We start from the raw sequence: 18,332 nt of genomic DNA, 5'->3' as shown, positions 1-18,332 counted from the left end.
AAAATTGCTGAGGTTATTCAGGGTCATTTATGATTCCATTTAAATTTTTAAAATATTTTTTCTATATCTGTGAAATATGCCATTGGTATTTTGATAGGAATTGTGTTAAATCTAAAATTGCTTTGCATAATATGGACATTTTGATGATGTTACTTCTACCAATCCATGAACACAGTATGTGCTTCCATTTATTTGTGTCTTCCTTAATTTCTTTCTTTAATCTTCTGTAGTTTTCTGAGCACAGTTCATTTACCTCCTTGATTAAGTTTATTGCTAAGTATTTTATTTTTCTTGTTGCCATAGTAAATGGGATTTTTTTCCTAGTTTCTCTTCCTGATATTTTATTGTTGGTGTACAAAAATACTTTTGATTTCTGAATGTTGACTATGTATTCTGCCATTTTGCCAACTTCATTTATTAAGCCAAGTAGTTTTTTGGTGGAGTCTAAAGGGTTTTCTATGTACACTATCATGTTATCTGCAAATAGTGATAGCTTTATTTCCTCCTTTCCAGTTTGGATGCCTTTTATTTTTTTGTCTTGTCTCATCACTGTGGCTAGAACTTCCAATACTACGTGGAATAGAAGTGGTGAAAGCTGACATCCTTCTCTTATTCCTGATCTTAGTGGGAAAACTTATAATTTTTTCCATTCAGTATAATGTTTGCTGTCGGTTTCTTGTTTATGGACTTTATTATGTTGAGGTATGGTCCCTCTACTCTAACTTTGCTGAGTGTTTTTATCATAAATGGGTTCTGTACCTTATCAAATGCTTCTTCTGCATCTATTGATGTGATCATGTGATTTTTGTCTTTTATGTGATGTATTATATTCATTGATTTGTGAATATTGTACCATCCTTGCAACCCTGGGATGACACCCACCTGATCATGGTGTACGATCTTTTTAATTTAATTGCTGGATGCAGTTTGCCATCATTTTGTCGAGGATTTTAGTATCTATGTTCATCAGTGTTATTGGCCTGTAGTTTTCTTTCTTTGTTGTTCCTTTATCTGGCTTTGGGATTAGGATGATTCTAGCCTCATACAAAGAATTTGGAAGTCTTGCCTATTCTTGGAATTTTTTGGAATAGTTTGAAAAGGATAGGGGTTAGCTCTTTCTTAAATGTTTTCTAAATTCTCCTGTGAAACCTTCCAGTCCATGGCTTTTGTGTGTCAGGAGCTTTTTTTATTACTGTCTCAATTTCACCAGCTGTTATCAGTTTGTTCAGGTTTTCTGCTTCTTCTTGATTCAGTGTTAGAAGATTATATTTTTCTTTAAGTTTGTCCATTTCACCCAGGCTTTCAAATTTCTTGGCATATAATTTTTTGTAGTAATTTCTTACATTCCTTTGTATTTCTGTGGTATTGGTTGTAATTTCTCCTCTTTCATTTTTGATTTTACATATTTGGGTCCTCCCCTTTTTTTCTTGATTAGGCTGGTTAAAAGTTTGTTGATATTTTTATCTTTTCAAAGCACAAGCTCCTGGACTTATTGATCCTTTGAACTTTTAGTCTCTATATCATTAAATTCTGCTATGATCTTGATTTTTCCTTCCTTTTACTCACTCTAGTCTTTGTTTGTTATTGTTCATCCAGTTCTTGTAGATGTAGGGTTAGGATGTTTATTTGAAATGTTTCTATCTTTTTATGTAGGCCTGTATTGCTATGAACTTCCCTCTCAGGACTGCCTTTGTTGTGCCCCCATAGATTTGAGAGTCCTGTGTTCATTTTCATTTGTTTCCAGAAACTTTTTGATTTCTTCCTTGACCTCATTATTAACCCATTCATTGTTTAATAGCATACTGTTTAGCCTCTATGAGTTTGAATGTTTTTGAGTTTTTTCTTTGAGGTTGGTTTCTAGTTTCAGGGCCTTGTATTCCAAGAAAATGCTTGATATGATTTCAATTCTTTTGAATTTTTTGAGGCTTGTTATGTGTCTTATCATGTGGTCTATCTTTGAAAATGTTCCATGTGCATTTGAAAAGAGTATGTATTTTGCTTCCTTGGGATGAAATATTCTATATATATCATTTAAATACATTTGATCTAATGCATCATTCAGTTCCACAATATCCTTATTGATATTTTGTTTGGAAGATCTATCCATTGTTGACAGTGGATATTAAAGCCCCCTACTATAATTGTGTTATTGTCTATATCTTTTTTGAAGTCCTCCAAGATTTTTCTTATATATTTATGTGCTCCTATGTTGTGCATATCTGTTTATAAATGTATGTCTTCTTAATGGATTCTTCCCTTAAGTATTATGAAATGTCCTTCTATGTCCCTTTTTATGGCCTTTGTTTTGAAGTCTATTTTGACTGATATAAGTATTGCTACCTGGCTGGCTTTGTTTTCCTGTCCATTTGCTTGGAATATTTTTTTCAATCTTTTCCTTTCAGTCTGTGTAGGTCTTTTGTTGTGAGGTGTGTCTTTTGTAGGCATAATGTGTGTGAGTCATGTTTTCTTATCCATTCAGCTACCCTATGTCTTTTGATTGGAACATTTAATCCATTTACATTTAAGGGTATTATTCATAGGTATTTATTCATTGCCATTTTACCCACCTTAAACCTGTGCATCTCTCTCTCTCACTCTTTTTCTTCATCTTCTTAAAGCAGATCCCTTAGCATATCTTGAAGTGCTGGTTTGGTGGAGGTGTATTCTTTGACCCTTCTTTTGTCCAGGAAATTCTTTATTTCACCTTCCATTTTAATTGAGAGCCTTGCTGGGTAGAGTAGTTTTGGTTGCAGGTCTTTAATTTTCATTACTTAAAATATTTCTTACCATTCCCTTCTGACTTGTAGAGTTTCTGTTGAGAAGTCAGCTGCTAATTTCATTAAGGTTCCCTTGTATGTTACTTCCTCTTTCTCCCTTGATGACTTTAAGATCCTCTTTCTGTGATTTTTGCCATTTTACTCATGATGTGTCTTGGAGTGAGCCTCTTTAGGTTCTTTTTGATGGGGACCCTCAGTTCTTGCTGGAGTTGTGTGACTTTTTCTCTCATGAAATTAGGGAAGTTTTCCATCATAACTTTTTCCAAGATGTTTTCTGCACCTTGCTCCTCTTCTTCTTCTGGTATCCCTGTTATACAGATATTATTATGTTTCATGCTGTCCTGCAGTACCCTTAACCCCTCTTCATTCTTTTTGAGTCTTTTTTCCTTTTCTTGCTCTTTCTTAGAGTTTTTTCCTACCTTGTCCTCCAGCTCGCTGATTCAACCCTCTGCTTCATCTAACCTGCTTTTGATTCCTTCCACTGTGTTCTTCAGTTATTCAATTAAAGGAAATTTTGAATCTTCATTTCCTCTTGGTTCTTGTTGATTTTTTCTATATCCTTTTTCATGCTGATATAGTTTGCAGTAAGTTCCTCATAGCTCCCCTATAGTTTTTGATAATTCTTACTGAGCTCATTGAGTGTCCTTATTACCATTGTTTGAATTCAATATCTGATAGTTTACTTGCTTCTATTTCATTTAGCATTCTTTCTGAGGATTCCTCTTTTCCTTTTGATTGGGGATTCTTCGTCTTCCCATTATTTGTGAGACTCTTTGCTTATTTCTTAAAATGATCTGTTTTGACTCCCTGACTTTGTGGTTAGATCTTGTATGGTAGGAGACCTGTGAGATTCAGTGGTGCAGTTTCCTTGATCTCCTGAGCCTGATGCTCTTGGGATGCCCTTTATGCCATTTATGTTGGCTTTCTGGATATAACTGGGTTTTGATTGTTTTTGGGTCATTCTTTGGTGGGTCCTTCCCTCCAGCTGGTTGACTGAGGGTCACTCTGCCCACCACGTCTTATATGCTATTGTGCAGGTGCTGCCAGAACAAAGTCACAAAGCCCAGGAAATAAACCCACACCAGCAAAACTAACTTTCCCTTCAATCCCACTACCAACAGCAAATGAACCAGTATTAATAAGGGTGTAAAGAGATTAAGACTATTATAAGAAAAGAGAGCGAGTATGAGATGACCTACTGAAAGAAAAATGATTTTGAGAGGGTAGAGGTAGGAGCACTAATAAGAGCTGGGAGTCAGAACAATGTGAAGAAAGAAAGTAAAATTTACTTTATGAATAAAAAAGGGAATGAAGAAGGTAGACTATGCACAATGTGGAATATCCATGTGATGGATAAAAAATTAATGTTAAAAATCTATGTAGGAAAGAAAATATCACAAATCATAGAGAATACCACAGTGGATTTCATCTTGGTAGCCTCTAATATTTACCACTATTTTTTCTCTTTGGATCCGCTTCTGGTGATGTCAGATGTTGACTCCATCTGACCTTGGGCAGCCTATTGGAGACTTCCAAGGATGTACCTCTGTGGCCCACTCAGTCAGTTTGTTAATCTAATCACCCTGCAGTTAGGCTTAAACCCCATAGGGTGGGGCAGAGTTCCTGCTGGGGTTGGAGCTATTGTTTCCCGTGAGGCAGCTGCCACTCAGGGGAGTGGTCTGCCTGAGCACAATGGCTGCTGCAGTTTGGTGGATGACTCTCACACTGGGATCTCAGAGTCTACTCTCTCAGTTCTCTCCCCAGAGCTTCAGGTCCCAGTTTTTCCTCAGGCATCTCCAACCCACTCTGCCTCCACCTTTTCCGGAGCCCTGGGTAAGTGGCTGCAAAAGAAAATTTGTGTGTTTGCCTTTTATATGGCTTTTTGTGCCTCCACACATCTGTTTCCGGCTGAGAGCAACTCGGCCGCTTTTCCCTGCTGGTTGTTATCTATGTACTTTTGGGGCTCTGCTGTTCTAGGCTGGAAATCCCAGCTTAGGGTTTAGACCCTACTCTTCTCAGGGGCATCCAACCAACTGCTTAATTATTTTTTGGCGCTGCTACCTGTGGGCACCCAGGTAGCCTTCTGGAGTCTCTACTGCACCAGTCAGGTTGTGCTGTGTTCCCTGTACTCTTTAGAGACAGAGAAACGAACTGTAATGTGGTGTAATAAGTAATACGTCTAAAAATATACATAGGTTGCTTCAGAGGAATGATCTCTAATTCAGACTGGTGGATGATAGTGATAGAGAAAGTTTTCTCAGACAGGGTATGATAATTGGGTGTTGTGGGATGAATAAAAATTGGTCATAGAGGAGGAAAAAATGGGATGTTCTCAAGGAGAAAATCTCTAATAAAACAAAGAAGCAAGAAATAGCATGGTGTGTTAAGCAAAATACTTCAGTATGGAAAAATATAACAATAGGAACTTTAAATGAAAAGGATTGATTCTCAATTTTAAACTTTATAACTTCTACCTGCTCTTATGAGTACAAGACTAAGAATAGAAAATCTCTGGAAAAAATATAAAAAAGATAGGTTTTCTTAGGCAAGTGTTTCCTATTAATTTGAGGCAATATTATTTAGTAGATTGAGGTAATTTCTAAGTCACTGCCAAATCAGAATTTATATACCTTTATAGTCCATAACAATACACTCCAAGGCCTTGAATGACCCACCCCTTGGATTTATCTGTCAGTTTCTTTTCAGCAGTTCAAGGAAAGCTGAGGACTATACTCCTGTTAGAATGGAAGGAGCCAAGGAAGAAAAACATTTTTCTCTGGTCAATATAGTGACAAAACATGATGTATTTGCAAAGTCACAACTTTCTATTTTGGGTTGTTTCCTCTATTTCCTCACTTCAGCTTCTCCCAATAATAAAAAGTACAATTCGTATCAAAAAATATATTGTGAAAATTCCTGTAAAATCTTATATTAGACAGGATAGGCAAGGCATTCCAAAACATCCACTTAGTTCCTTTCATTTATGCCATTCTGTAAAATAAAGTCATTTAACACCCCCCTTCCAAAATAGGCATTTTATAAAGCTCTCTCTTTTATCACAGCAGTGGATATTCTATGACACCCCACACTCTTTCTCATTTAAAAAAAAATTCTAGAAGTCTCTTTTTGTTTTAAATTTTTATAGAAAAACAGCAGGACTTGTGTGGTAAGTAAAATCTTTTTAAAAAATTTAAAGAAAGAGAGAGAGAGAGAGAAATTCCTCAGCATTAAGGATTGCACAGACACAAGAAATTTTATCTAAACATCTCATAAAAGTGTTTTACTATCATTAACTCATTGTGCTCCTTAGCGGTCTAGGGGATATATGGCATGTAAGTTCTGATCATTTTATAGATGGGAAACTGAGGCTAAAGGTCATAAGTGACTCAGCAGTAAAGCCAAAGAAAGCCTATTTATGCATTCGTTATCTTCATTCTTCCTATTCTATTATTAGGAATGAAATGTGTGTTCTCAGAGCTCCTTCATTAAAGAAGGATAGTTCCATGAGAGAGATGCAGTCTGCCATAGTATTATAGAAAGTGCTTTGGATAGAATTCAGATCTAGATTCTGGTTCTGTCTTCCCCAGTAAAAACTTGGGCTGGTACCATGCCCTCTAAATCAAAATAGGCATGAAGAGCAAGTCAGATACATGATGTAAAAAATAATTTCCAAGCCTACCCCTCACATCAGTGGAAACATGTATTATGGAGAGTTGAGGCAGATGCAAAATCTACAAGCTCCTACATTTCTCTCTGCTGACCAAATTGACTCACTTTCCAATGGCCTTCCCCATTAAGAGCCACCTGCCTTTTCATACACTATGAAAAATCCAGGAGTAACAGAGGTTAGCATGGCTCCACATATCAAAGGAGAGACCCATGCCACTCACCCACATGGGATCACTCAGGTCCGAGTCCTGCATGCGGATACAGTCCATGCTAATCTCGATTTTGTTTGTCGCTCCATTTTCTGATGGTTCATCTACAAAGTTCAAGTCAATGGGCTGAACTGAGCATATGGGCCTATCATAAAGGAAAAACAAACAAAAAAGTATGTTAGGGCTTGGAAAGGGACTAAAACACACTTACCCGTTGGTAAACATTAGCTCTTTCTGTCTCTGAGTTGGCCAGGCTCAATGGTTTCTATCAGAAACCCTAGATTTGAATCTTGGCTTAACCACTTGCCACATGTATAATCACATGCAGTTCAAACCTAGGCCCTATTTGTAAAATAGGAATTATGAAGTCTGCCCCCCATCAAAGAATTGCTGGATGTAACACGGGAAAGAACAAAGGCATCAGGGATGGAATATTTTATTATTCTTCCCTTACGGTCCCAAGTGCTCTGATATTTTTTCATCTTCCATTTAATTTATTCATTTATCCAATCCAGATCTTCAGAAAGAAGATAATAATCCTTCTCTTAGCAAGACATAAATGACCAACAAAATTTAGTTTTTTACTTTCTCAGTGGTGTATTTCCATTGTAAGAGTAAATGAGTCTTTAAGCTGAACAGACTTTGAGTATCAGAGAATTGTTGGGGAAGTTATTTTGGGTTGGGCAGGAGATACCTTCTGATCTTCCTAAACTATACCACCTTGGAATAATAATGATCTTTTGGTTTTGGAAAATGGTATTGCAAAATGTAGTGGGTTCTCTACTATATTTTGAACACAGAGATATCTGTGTTCAAATAGAAATAAAATTTTTCCAATTTCATTCTGGAGAAATAAAATTTTTCCAATAATATTAACTGATTTTTATCAATTCTAGAAATATGCCTTACTAGTGCAATATTATGTCAATTCATATTTACCTAATTATACTAGTTAAAATATAAGATTTTTTTTCCTGCTGATTTGATACTTACTGTTCCAGAAAGTCCCAGATATGTTGGAAAACCTCAGGACTGAGGAACTCACTTGTCTGTGTGCTCTGGGACATGGTGGATCGATAATAACTTTCTTTCCAAGAAAAATGAGCTGGGGTTTCTACAAACCTTCAAAGGACAAAAATGAAACTAGGATTATAGTTTCTGTATTTATGCATATAAATTATTTAAATTAAATCATATTTGATGAAAAAGATTTTAAGTGAATCTTCAAAATCATGCAAGTATATATATACACACACACACATATATATGTAGTAAATTTTAGAAGTTGCAAAATTGTATTTCTTCAGGTAGTGTCACAGATCTCATTTTGCAGTAAAATCAGGCAATCATGTCTTTTACCAAAGCTTGTCTCTTTAACTAATAATGTTGCTACACCTTACACTTCTGCTGTCCAACATCTATGTTCTGCATATTTCAAAAAGAAAATAAACATTCCCTCATTAGGTCTGACAGCAAGTCTGACCTATTATTAAACTCATTTTATAAGTGTCTTAACTGATTATCTGCTCATTCAGCCTCCAGCAAGTAAAAAGTAGAATCAGAAAACAGAAGCAAGTTCAGAAACTTAAGTTTCACCCTCAGTGTAATCACCCCTCTCATAACTACCATCTTAGCATTATGCCCAAGGACAATAAACTTAAGTTTCTGAACCTAGACTTTTTTTTCTTAATCACTAGTTACCTACTTTGATGTGTGTGTGGGTGGCTTTTAATTGGAGAGTGGAATTCTAGTTAGACTAAAGGATAAGCAAACATCGGAATATGTTGCAAATGAATGTTATTTCTGTTTGCTTTATTTGGTTGCTGGATCTTCAAGCTTGCCTTTACATTAAAAAATTAACTATGATCCATATATATGGAAAGGAAAATATCAGCTCTCTCGAGTGATGCTTTCTCCAAATCTTCATGTTATCTGCACAGATCATCTTAGTATGTAGCTCATTATCATTATCAGTAGACTAATTTTATTCCAGGGTGAAATTAGCTAAGCTGTTAAACATTACTTCTATTGTTACAAAGAGTTAAATAGTGTACTAGAATAGTCAATCATTTTAAATTTGCAAATGAATGCTCTGGTCTTATTACATAATAGAAGATAACAGCACTGAATTTACTGCTGATTTCAAAACTGTATGGAGAAGCACTGTCATTTACTAAAGTCAAACATGTACACAGAGCATCTGTTATTTGCCAGAGAGTACAATGGGCACCGGAAATAAAAAGCGAATGAGACACTCTCATTCTCTAGGAGATTATGGTGTAGAAGGTGAGACAGGAAAACAAATCTCTAATAAATGTAGTAATAGTGTGTATAAAATTATAAAAAACAAATAAGAAATATCTCATCTAAGGGGTCAAGGAAAGAACCTTTAATGATGAGAAATTTGCAAGGCCAAGGAAGGACTAGTAGTATGAGTGATCAGCCTATGGAAAGAGCATAGACAAAACACTAAAATGGGAAATAATTTGATGTATATAAGAAAATTAGATGCAACTTAATATTAGTACAGTGCAAAAACTTGTGGTGGAAGATGTTGGGAGGTAAAGTTGAAGAGGGAAGTAGAAACTTGTATGCTATATTAAAATAAAAGCTCAAATACTTCAATACTTCTGAGTATTGAAAATACTTTTGCAAGGTATTTTTCAGTAAATTTTTCATTTTGAGATTATTGTGGATTCACATGCAGTTATAATAAATAATACAGAGTGAGCACAAGTACCTTTTATCTAGTTTCCCCCAATGGTAACATCTTGCAAAACTACCATGTAATATCAAAACTAGGAAATTCACGTTGATAACAATCCATTGAACTTATTCAGAAATTCTTACTTTATTTTATAGAACTAAATACACAGAAAAACATACACACACATATACAAATAAGTGTGTGTTTTGTGTGTATTTAGTTCTATAAAATTTTTAGAACTAAAATTTTTCACATATTTAGGTTAGTGCATCCACCTCTACAGTATTGACACAATCGGATTGACACTGTCAGAATATGTTTTATATTGATACATCTAAAAGTTGTGAGAAGGAAGGATTTAGAGCAAAGCAGTTTATAGGCAAACTTCTATAAGTTGGTGCACCAGTTTTAATAAGACAATAGGATGATAGTAGACATGGGGATGCAAAGATGTGGACAAATTCAATTATTAGGGAAAAGGCTAAATCAAATATTGTGTATGTTATTAATGCAAGGAGAAGGAAGATTTAAGGAAACCATGTTTCCAGTTTTCTTGGACTCCACTAACTAAATCAGTAAATACAGTTGGGAGACCTGGTTTAAAGTGAAAGGAGAGATGAGTCCCACCTTAACATACTCAGTCTGAAGTACCTATGGAATATATCAAAAGTAAAGCAGACAGTTAAATAAGCTTAAGCTCTAGAAAGACAAATGGATCAGAAGTTTAGAAGCAGAAATCCTTATCACAAGGTAAAAGAGAATCAATGAGGGTAGATACCGTGACCTCTGCACAGCAGGGTTAATGAAGAGAGGAGGGGCTCTATTTGGAGAGACTAAGAAGTTTACAAGAAGACACTGAAAAGTTCATGGGTCTTAGAAGCCAGAAGAAAAATAATTTTTAAAAGGACTGACACTATTGAATGTGGCAGAGGGATTCAGGAAGACAGGACCTGAAAGTCATCTATTAGGTTCAATAACAGTAGGTTATTGGGGTCCTTGACACTAACACTTTCCATAGATGAATGAAAGCACAAAGTACATTTTAGTGACCTGAGAAGTAAATAGAGGATAAAGGAAAATTTTCCTTTGATATTTGGAAAAGCTCCTCTTATTTGGATAAGAGGAACTTGAATTATATTCGAAAAGGTAAAGCAGAAAGGAAGCAGTCAGTAGGGAGAGAGAGAAATTTAAGCCATGGGGAAAGGGCAGGGGTGTCCAACCCGCAGCCGTGGGCCACATGTGGTCCCAGGATGGCTATGAATGCAGAGCAACACAGTATTGTAAATTTATTTAAAACATTATGAGATGTTTTTTGTTTACATTAGTGTTTGTGTATTTAATGTGTGACCTAAGACAACTCTTCTTCCAGTGTGGCCTAGAGACGCCAGAATGGTGGAGACTTCTAGCTTAGAGAATGGTCCTGAAACAAGTAGACAGGAAGGGGTTGACAGTAAAGGTTGAGATAATAGCCTTGAAGTAAGCCACTAAACCCCTCATTCCAGGATGAAATAAAGGAGACAATATGAAGGGTGGTTATATGTGTTTGCAGAGGATGGAGTTCATGCCTGATAACCTCAGTTTTCCTGATGAAGCAGGGGGCGAGGGCATCTGCTAAAAATGAGGGAATGAGGCATTGAGTAGCTAGTTGGAGATAAAAGATGAGGGCTTAAAAAGGTCGATGAGGTTAGGAAACATAATTTTTCCATAGTCCCAGCTTGCATAGTTTTATAATTCTCTCTGGTTTATACCATCTGAGAACAGTAAAAAGAAAAATAGATAAAAGCACCATTACTATTGTTTCACTGAATATGTGGTGGGTGCCAGACAACTGAGAGAACTGTGAAGACCAGCTTGAGATCCAAACTGGAAAGAGCAGAAAAAAGGCTAGGGCAGGGGTAAGACTGGAGAAACAAAAAAACTAGATGTTTTTATGAGTCAAAAAGCATGTATATATAGAGGAAGGTCAGAAATTTAAACTTGTGGAGAAGGAAGTAAGAGTGGCCTATCAGAGTATGTGTTGTCCCCAAAGACCATATCTAAAAAATTACCTATAGCAAGAAGAACATCTGAAAATATATTACCTTTGAATTGAAAGAGTAAATTAATTGTATTTATTTCCTTTTTAGAGTTGGGACAGACTTGGTTTGTACACTTCTGACTAGTGAGTAAAAAAGAAGTGAAATTTTATTGCTTTAATACTGAAGTGAGCGTTACAGAAAACAATTCCATGAGTGACACTTTTAGGTATGTTTGATTTACAATAAACATTTTCCTCAGGTAAAAGTAAAAAAGAAAATGGGGAAAATATAAGTAAAAGAAATTCCTTCATAGTGACAAATTTGGAGGTGAAGAAATGAATTATTCAAATACCAAAGTGTGCAAATAAATTTGAATTGTGATGTACATGGACCCACAAGTTCATCCAAAGGCCTATGTGTACTGTGACTGGTAGCTTGACAGCCAGGTGAGCCCTAGAACATAAACACAGAATACAAAGTAGATTCTCAGCAATGATGATAGTCACTGTGTGAGAATCAATGCAAAAAAACATGCAAGTTTTTAAGTTAGCAGAAACTTAGGTGTAGTTTCTAAAAAGACTGGTACTTAATCTAACCTAGATCTTGAATAACAAAAAATATGAGATTGATTCAAGAAGAGTCAGTGGAAGAAAGAAATAGTCCCTCTAAAGCAAAAGAGAAAAATGCTGTTGGCCCCACAGTCTTCCTCTATTTCTGTTTCTTCCAGTATTTCCCCACGGAAGTTGTGTGTTCTCTCTGTGCTTACTCTGCCATTCCACTGTTCTACATTTTCCCTCTAGTTTCTCTCTGACTCCTTTATAAAAAAAACCTTTCCTGTGTTTAGGATGTCACCACTAACCAGCAGCAAAACCTTGGAGAAGCCTCCCTATTCCAGGAACTTCAGCTTCTTTGACTGTGACCTCTACTCTGCAGACTCCCAAAGCCCAGCCAATCCTAGGAGCTCTCCCCACCACAGTGGATATCCTTGCCCCTTTATTTAAAATATGATTTTTCTGAGTGGAGGAAACATTGGTTTTGGAGTGAGACAGACTTGGATTCAAATCCTAGCTCTACTACTGACATACTGTGAGGTCTTTTTATACTATGCTTCCTTTGTGGCTTGGTTGAGAGATTTACTTGAAATTATATGCCTAGTAGTCAATATGGTGGTCTTATTTATATCAAGTACTACATAACTTGTATCCAGACAATAGTTGATGAATTGAACTAATTTAATAGTGTATCTGAAAGGTCCTTTACAGATATTAAAATGTCACACAAAAATAATTTTATTAAACCTGGATTATCCTTCCATTCTCTCCAGTTCAGACTATTCTTCCTCTATCTATGTCCCTGGACCAAAACAATGCCCCATTACCTCTTTTTGTAGATCACTTTTGTCTCCAGATTGTTACATTGACTTGGGCAACTTCCTCATTCAGAGATTCAAGTTTCAAGGGGCTTCGTTATGGAAGGTGAAAGTGGGGTTTAGCATTATAGATCAATGGTTTTCAGACTGTGTTTCATGGAGCCCTGAGGCTCCTGTTGCTTCTGTGTTCACATATGTAAACAAATAGCAGTGGTAGTAGGCTTCTACACACCCTTCCTTCTTAACATCATGAAGTGTGGCTTTTGCTTGTCTCAGGGTTCTGAGCAAGATTTCATTTGAGAAAGAGTGTTGTTAAAGATCAAAAATCAATGGTCTAGCTCTGGCTGGTGTGGCTCAGTGGATTGAATGCCATCCTGTGAAACAAAGGGTCGCTGGTTTGATTCCTGGTCAGGGCCAAGACTGACTGGGTTGTGGGCGGGGTGTGCAAAAGGCAACCACACACTGATGTTTCTCTCCCTCTCTTCGCCTCTGTCTAAAAACAAATAGATAAAATCTTTTAAAAACTCAATGGTCTAGGTTTGGGGATCTTCAAAGCCTCTTCTTTGAAAACTCAGCTTCTATTTCCATTTTCTGAATAAATATGTAAAACATTGAGAGAAAGAAAGGAAAGAAATCAGCTGGTGCCATAGGGCAGGAGGAGTGCGATAAATCCTATTTTCCTCCAGGGCTTTGCCTTTGGGTGTAATCTCAGTATCAATTTACTCATAGATTAATCACTCTGATCACCTGGTTTTGTCAAGCCAGTCATATCCGATAATAGGAAGCCTGAATTCAATTTTTTTCCAGTTTATTTTCCCTAGAGTAACTATCATCCATTCTTTGTATTAATTCGGAAAACAGAACCAAAACCAAAGCTATTCTTTGTAGAATTCACCTGAAAACATGAAGAGATACCTGCTGACTATTTGCATTTCTTCTTTCTTTTCCTGTTTTGCCTTAAAAGTCATCACCCAAGTTTGTCTTACATGTAATTTCCTTCAGTGCTCCTGAAAAATCTCCAAATCCCCAAAATTTCAGAGTTTAAAATGTTAGTTTTATAGTTGAATTTTAGAATTAATTGATTTCAGAGATTAATTCAGTTTTTCTTATTGGAGAAAATGCTGAAATTTAAAAAGAACTGGTCCACTTTAGCTATACTGTATTTAACTTAGGTCTTTATCAATAACCAATAGGAATAGGTGTATGCATCAGACACTAATTCTGAGCATGAATTACCCACCTTGTGGCCTTTTGTACCAGTTTCCAGACTTACAATTTTCTGGATTTTTAAAGCTTCCTTACTCTCATTTAGAACATCCAAACTTAAAGTTATAAAAGTACAAATATTCTTGATTCTATATAAACCCCTACCCCACTTAATACAATTTAAAAAAGCATTTAGTAGTAACTCAGACCAGCTCACTGGATGCTTTTAGATTTTCTTACTCAAAGGCCCCCTTGATAGAGTGTCAGTTGTTTTGCTGGAGAGAGAGTGTGCTACCCGGAACTTCCATGAGAGCAGACCTGGTGGGGCCTCCTCACCCACTGAGCTCACGGTTGGGGAGATGGGTTCACACAGGAGTCTAAACCTTTGAGGAACTTATAGAAGTCTAAATTGGCTGTGCCCTTAAGACTGCCTAGTCCTGTTCCTTATTTTATAGGAAACAGAGGCCTGGACCTGAAGAACTTTCCCTAGATCCATTGTTGTGCTGAGTGTTGGGTAATGAATGCAGACTTAAATTTTCTGGAATTTCCCAAGTCAGTTGTTAAACACAATCATTATCATTTCTTATTATAAAATATTAAACTTAAATTATATTCAAAACAGAACACTTAAAACTGATCACTTCCTAGTTATTTTTCTATCATCTGTTTTTGAAAGCCATTTGAAAAATATAGTAAAGTTGCTCAGATTAAACAAAAACTAATAAAATTCTGTCTAAATTTATTTCAATTAAAGGTTTATGTGCAAAGGATTCAGCGATATGTATATTGAGTATTTATCATGTGAAAGGCTATGTGGGAATTTAATAATGAATGAAACATTTTGCTTTTCTCAAAGTTTTTTAAGTTTAGTCCTGGAAATAAAACACCTTTAATTTTGACCCTTTGTCATAACCTTTTGTGCTCCAACTGTTAACTTCCCACTGGACGGTGAGCTTCTTAAGGGCAGGAAACCAGCACTGTCGTTCATTCTGGTTCGTGCTCTATTTGCCTGCTAAGTGGCAGGAGAGAACTGCCATGGACTGTGAGAAACTCTCACTTCACAGGGCCTGTTTTTCTCGTTTACGTACGACAATCTTTAGGCTCAGAGAGGATAAGGAAGTTGTTCAATGTCACTCAGTAAATGATGGAGCTGGGATTTAAAGTTAAGGCTGTATGTCTTCAAAAGTTATGCTTTATTAAATTACACACATGCCTTATAATTTTTATTTATCATAAAACTTGGGCGATATGAAGTTTTCATAGTTGGTATAATTATTTTTTCTATAAAAGGAAATATATCCTACTAATTCTGTTTTATCACAATAGTTACCATTTTTCCTAAAAATAAGCAGAGAAATGGCATGAGAAAGCTAGTACTGATCAATGAGTGATATTACAGAGTTTCTGACCTTCAGAGTTTCTGCAGATGTGCAGTGTTGCGTAAGTAGCTGACTGTTAAATGTAGTGTTAGACAAAGTAGCCGAAGTCATTATTGCTTCCCAAGGGGAAGAGAACACACAAATACTCTGGTAATGTCTCCAATTCTCAGATAAAAGTGTTTTGAAATTCTGAACATGACTTTTCCTTCCTTCCTTCCTTCCTTCCTTCCTTTCCTTCCTTCCCTTCCTTCCCTTCCTTCCCTTCCTTCCTCCAACCAATCTATTAATCCGTTACATTATTGCTTAAGCCTGTGTTACCAGCCTCTCTGGATCTCCCCAGACAAGTCTTTTGGTTGGCCTCAGGAGCATTCTAAATCACACATTTCCTTTTATATTTTTAGTTCAGAAACATTCCCACACTTTCAGTTTACTCTGCTATTATTATAACCATTATCATTATAAACTATCATGCTTAGTTTTAAAGATGCCAAAGAGCACCTTGATGCTTTTCAGTAAATTACCTCTTTATTGCACCCAACAGTGCCCGAGTGCCCCAGAGAAGAAAATTTATTCACATGCTTCAGATAAATCCTCCTCCAGAAAGTCACTCATATAATCTAAATCAGGTCCATTAACAACTTTCCTTTGTTAGATGAGATTTTTTTCTTTTCAACTTTATGATGAAAATGACCAGTTTGCTCCTTCACTCTGCTCACCCCAAAGTCAAATCCATATGTCAGGTTCTTGGCAACAAAACTTAAGGATAAAATGCACTTAGAGTATAACTTATGCCTTAACATTTTTGGTCTGCCACCACTTGAACAACAATGTTTCATCACCAAAGAATTCTTTCTTGTATACTTTTGCTGAACTAGTAAACTAAAGTCTTAAGAAAATCTCTTTTGTGTTTTTAATGTCCATTCCTCCTTTATTATACCATATAGTTGACTTCCCTTTAATCTTCAGAAGGCTTTTTTCTTCTGACTACCACCTGTCGTAAGACCTAATGGCCCACAGCTTGCTTCTTCCATAACCCTTTACTGTGCAACCCAAACCCCAAATCCTCTCATCAAAGTTCTGTGCATCTAGTGTTAGCTCATCAGTGGTTACTTCTGAGGGAGTGACCTTTTCCTCTCTTAGTTACCAAATCCTCTAAGTTTTATGTTTTGTGCCCCACCCTCTGTCCTAACCAATTACTGCCTTAGCAGCAATACATTAAACATACAAATGGACAAAAGGGAAGAAATGGTTTATATAATAAGAAACCACAACTTTTTAGAGGGCTTTTTTTTTTTTCAGGATAAGATCTGACGCACGTTAATAGATAGTACCTAGCAGTAATGTCTTATATTTGGTCATAGATCATAAGGATTTATTTATTGAGCAACACATTTGTGGACATCATTGTGAAAAGAACCAGGAAAAAACAGAAAGACCCCTCCACCTCTGGTTCATCTTCTATGCACTACCTCTATGTGCATTTTTAGATCACTTACCTAAAAATGTATTGTCTATTTACTTGACTGCTGTGAGTTTCCACCACCAGAATGTAAACTCAATGGGAGCAGATTGCCTGGCTCACTGCTGCATTTTCAAGATCTAGAATACTACCTGGAAGTAAGCACTCTAGAATGCTTGTGGATAAAGAACGGGAGCATGGGGGATTTCATGGACTGGAATCCTCCTATGTATATTTAACTGTATCCCTCTCCTACATTCCAGAATGATTCCTAGCACTTCAATGTTAGCTATTGCATCAGTTCCACTTAGAGATGTGAGGAAATTATAGCTATGAACAATTAAGAAACTTCTGCATTATAACCTCTTGAAGACAGAAACTTACATGAATACATATCTTTGCATCCCTGTAAATAACAAAATGTCTGACATAATAATGGGGCACTCATAAACATTTGTTGAATGAATGAATAAATGGCCTTTGCTTACACAGACTAGTAGGGTTAGCATATAAATACAGGTTAGATCAACTTCCAAGTCTTTATTTTTCCTGATAGATCACAATGACTTCTGTGAGGAGAAAAGTGGGTACTTTGCAACAATGAAAGAAAAAAATTTATGAACCAAGCACGAGAACAAAGAGACACATACCCCTCAGAATTTCTGAAGACTTTGATGTGATAACACAACCCCAAAAATGAAGTTCCTAGTGGTGATCCTGAGTCACTGAGAGAAGTTTACATAGCACACACTATTCTTGGCTTAAAAAGACAGTAAAGTATGCTTTATTTTCAGAAATATCTACATTCAAATATAAAAGGAAAAATAAAGTACTAAAGATTATACGTGTATCTAGAAAACTCAGCTACTCAAAATGACATATTTCCAACCATCTCCTGGTAGGTAAGTCACATTTTTACTAAATCATTATGGAACTTCTTATTTCTTTCTGATCAGAAGTACTTCTTGTTTTATAGTACAGTTTCTTATTTACAGTTTCTACTGAAGTGGTTGGTTCTTAGTGATAAAAAACTCATTTACTTCAGTTTCTGGCCTTTCTGGGTGGCTTCATAATCTAGCCTAGTACCTGGCACCAAGGGGGTGTCATCAATGCTTGTTGAAGAAAATGTGTGGAAAGTAGAGTAGAAATAACAATGCAAACATCTGTAGTAGAAACAATGGTTAATATTTCAGCACCTCTATGGACAACAAGGTCCTCTGCGAAGTGCCTGATGTGCATTAATTTTTGTAAGTTTCTATGATGTCCATACCATCATTATCCCATTTTACAAATAAGGAAACTGAAACCTAGTGGGAATTCACTTCCTCAAGATCACATGGTAACTGGCTAGATGGTGATTCTGGGGATTTAAGGATTTTTGGCTACAGAGCCTCTTGTGTGTTATTTACAAAGTTAATGATTCTGGGCAAGTTCTTCAGCTTCTTTAAGCCTTAAATTTCATACCTGTAACCGTGAAAAATAGAACAGCACCTATCTCTCACATGAAGAAGGACCTTGGATCCTTAACAGAGAAGGTTA

At 36.2% G+C, this 18,332-nt stretch overlaps 1 protein-coding gene across 4 annotated transcripts in view; it reads right to left on the bottom strand.

Annotated features, from left to right (window-relative positions):
- TP63 (tumor protein p63) overlaps positions 1-18,332 on the bottom strand; it is a 230,759-nt gene that overhangs the window by 130,376 nt on the left and 82,051 nt on the right. For all 4 annotated transcript variants that reach the window (XM_045851336.1, XM_045851337.1, XM_045851339.1 and 1 more), the window contains exons 2-3: positions 7,649-7,777; positions 6,668-6,800 (exon numbers count right to left, since the gene is read on the bottom strand). In XM_045851336.1, coding sequence (XP_045707292.1) covers positions 6,668-6,800; positions 7,649-7,777 — 262 coding nt within the window. The remainder of the gene's footprint in view (positions 1-6,667; positions 6,801-7,648; positions 7,778-18,332) is intronic.

The sequence above is a fragment of the Phyllostomus hastatus genome, unplaced genomic scaffold, assembly GCF_019186645.2.
Source record: "Phyllostomus hastatus isolate PE091 unplaced genomic scaffold, TTU_PhHast_1.1 phas_contig_86, whole genome shotgun sequence".
Lineage (NCBI taxonomy): Eukaryota > Metazoa > Chordata > Mammalia > Chiroptera > Phyllostomidae > Phyllostomus > Phyllostomus hastatus.
This window is presented reverse-complemented; position numbering and strand designations above follow the sequence as displayed.